This window comes from Buceros rhinoceros, unplaced genomic scaffold, assembly GCF_000710305.1.
Source record: "Buceros rhinoceros silvestris isolate BGI_N320 unplaced genomic scaffold, ASM71030v1 scaffold41265, whole genome shotgun sequence".
NCBI classification, from domain to species: Eukaryota; Metazoa; Chordata; class Aves; order Bucerotiformes; family Bucerotidae; genus Buceros; species Buceros rhinoceros.
The window spans coordinates 388-3,358 of record NW_010415356.1 but is presented as its reverse complement, the minus strand read 5'-3'; the positions used below and the strand labels follow the sequence as shown (position 1 = coordinate 3,358).

The window sequence follows — 2,971 nt, the reverse complement described above, 5'->3', positions numbered from 1 at the left end:
GCGTGAGAGCCCTCAATCCGCCGCTTCCGTGTCAAATACGGGTTGAAGAGGAACTCCTTTTCTAACTCCAGGGTCTGGTACCGGCTGTAAGTTTGTCTGCCACTGCGTCTTCCGGGAGCTGTAGGACACAAACATCAAATAACTTCTTAATTCTTCCCCCTTTGGAGGGTCTGCTCCCCACCCCTGGCCCCCCCTCGCCTCGATTTTCCTAGAGAAACTGCTGGCTCCCCCCGCTCCCCCCAAAGCCCCTCTCAACCCTGTGCATACTAAAGACGAGTCGCTGGGTTATTATTGATAACCGTGGGGCTGATCTCGCTGCTGGTGCTGATAGGCAGCCGATAACCAGCTGCCTTTGCCTGGCTCTTGTGGGGAGTGCTCAGATCGGGCTGCTGGGCTGGGTGCAGGGAGGTGGGTGTCAAGCTCATTCACAAAAGAGCTTTGAAGTGCCTTCTGAATGAGACGGATTAAAAACTGTAAAAACAGCCACAGTATCTCTGTTAGTATCTACACAGATACACAAATAAGCTAAGTTTCGGGGTAAGATGTTCACTGTTATTCCAAGAGATCTTAATTTGAAACATTACCCTGTAACGCTAAACTCAAGTAAAAAAAAAAAAAATTTAGATATTTTCCTGTGAACGGTGCATTGTTCACCATGAAATCCTCTCCAGCCTTTCTCTTCTCCCCATTCCTTTCTTTCTTTCTTTCCTTTTTTCTTTCTTTCTTTTATCTTTCTTCCTTTCTTTTCTTCCTCCCTTTCTCTCTCTCTCTCTTTTCTCTCTCTCTCCCTTTCTCTTTATCACTTCCTCTTTTTTTCCCTTTCCCCCTTTCTCTTTTTTTCCCCTCCAAAAGCCCAACTCTGTTTTCCTTTTCCGAACATTCTTCCCCAAATACAGACTCAGGATCCTCCTATTTGCTAATATTTACTCCCTGATAATTGTAATTTCCCATTAAAACCCTCTCCCGTCCTCTCGATGAGGGCTCTGGCACTGCAGAGGTGGGGAGTTGCCTGTGCAAACACAGAGGTTGTGTTTAAAACAACTCGAGATGGACATTTGCAGCCACAGCCAAAAAAGAAAGAAAGAGGACAGAGGTATGTGCAGCTGAGCCCCTGCACTTCCTTCTGCACGGTCCTTCCTTAATGAGAAAAACAAGCTATTTGGGGGAAAAATGGAATGATGCTTGATATTCTATAGCACGAATTTATACCCCTCTCTTCTCTCCAGAAAGGAGAAAAATGCTGAATTGAATTTATAAACATAAAATATAGGCTCTAAAAAAAAAAAAAAAAAAAAAAAAAAAGCGCCCCTGTTTGAGAGGATCATATCCTTGAGACTAGCTCTAGGTCAAAGCTTAGATAAATAACGTGTTTTCCTCTGCGTCTCTCCCCAGCCCTGGGCCACATCCTCCCCACACCAGCCCGAACTCTTTCCTATTTTCTTTTTTTTCCTTGTTGTTGTTGTTGATAAATTTTGGTGGGGGTAGAAGGGAAAACTCTGGGGCTCTGATTGTCCTGAAAATTAACACTAACCTTCACATGTTTTGAATTAACGAGGCTTCGAGACAACCTTGGTCCGTAGGTGGGGGAAACTTGTACTTTGAAGTATTTCGGTTTCTGTGCAATTATCTGGACTTCACACGAGCAAAGTTCCATTCAGCCCAAATAATTTTTAATTTCCCACCCCCTCTTTTCTTTTTTTAACCCAAGACAGCAAACTGTTCTCCTCCACCCCACCCCATAGCTCTGAGCTAAGTTTCCTTCGCTGTTTAAACTTTTATCTCTAGGCTTTAAGAAACAGATGTAAAGTATTAATAGTACTTATACAAGTTCCCACCTTTCAGGCTTCATCTCCAAGCGGTTATGAAAGGCTATATGACATTTTAAAGAGCGGTGTATTATCAACATGCAAATAACCTCGTGGGAGCTGTATCTTATTGCCTATCCTCAAGGCAAGCAATAAAAAACAAGTTTTACTTTATTGTGATTTAAGCCTTTTGCAGGGAATCACCTTGCTGGCTCTCTAGTAACTGCTTTGCTTTCAAAGCTCTTCCTAAAAAGAAGAAACATTAGCACAAAACTGCTCATTCCTGTCATATTTCACAGCTACGCCTCTTATATTTATATTTTTACGTATATATATATGCATGCATATGTGTGTGTGTGTATGTTGCTACAGCTAGACATATGTTGGTGCTTGTATATGCATACATATATATATAGACAGACAGACAGAGAGACAGAGGAGAGAGAGAGAGAGCAAGAGAGAAAAAATAAAGGAAAAACATTTAAGGAGGAGGAAAAAAAGGTCCTAACCGTGAGGTCTCATCCATGGGAACATGAGACTGGGAGACGAATTTTGATTTAAATGCCCTTGTCCCTCGCTAGAGTTACTGTTGGAAGACGATTTACAGTCAGGATATTGTACAACAGTCGTCTCTTGCTGAGCACCATAAAGCGATTGCCTCGGTAGAGCTTCATATCCATAGAATTTAGAAGCGTCTCCGTGACACGCCAAGGCGCATGGGTTTTGCTGGTATCCAGAGTTGGAGATGCTGGAGGTTCCGTGGTGGAAAAACTCTTGGACGTGGTGTGAAGGGTGCTGGAAGGTGGGAGCAGTAGTGCCCGGACCATACACGAGAGCATGGCTCCTGCTAACACTTTGTGGAAATCTGCAGTCGTAGTAAGTTGGCTCCAGCGATTCACCGCCTTTGTACTTGGAAAAGAGAGGATTTACAAAGTAGGAACTCATGACCCTCAGGTTCCGTGGTGGAAAAACTCTTGGACGTGGTGTGAAGGGTGCTGGAAGGTGGGAGCAGTAGTGCCCGGACCATACACGAGAGCATGGCTCCTGCTAACACTTTGTGGAAATCTGCAGTCGTAGTAAGTTGGCTCCAGCGATTCACCGCCTTTGTACTTGGAAAAGAGAGGATTTACAAAGTAGGAACTCATGACCCTCGCATGCAAAAAAAA

General features: G+C 43.9%; 1 protein-coding gene across 1 annotated transcript in view; it reads right to left on the bottom strand.

Moving 5' to 3' along the window:
- Nucleotides 1–2,950, bottom strand: part of HOXC8 (homeobox C8) — a 3,276-nt gene extending 326 nt beyond the window's left edge. Inside the window, exons 1-3 of the mRNA XM_010137390.1 lie at nucleotides 2,909–2,950; nucleotides 2,315–2,750; nucleotides 1–118 (exon numbers count right to left, since the gene is read on the bottom strand). Of these exons, the coding sequence (XP_010135692.1) occupies nucleotides 1–118; nucleotides 2,315–2,750; nucleotides 2,909–2,950 (596 nt within the window). The remainder of the gene's footprint in view (nucleotides 119–2,314; nucleotides 2,751–2,908) is intronic.
- Between the last annotated feature and the right edge of the window lie 21 nt (nucleotides 2,951–2,971).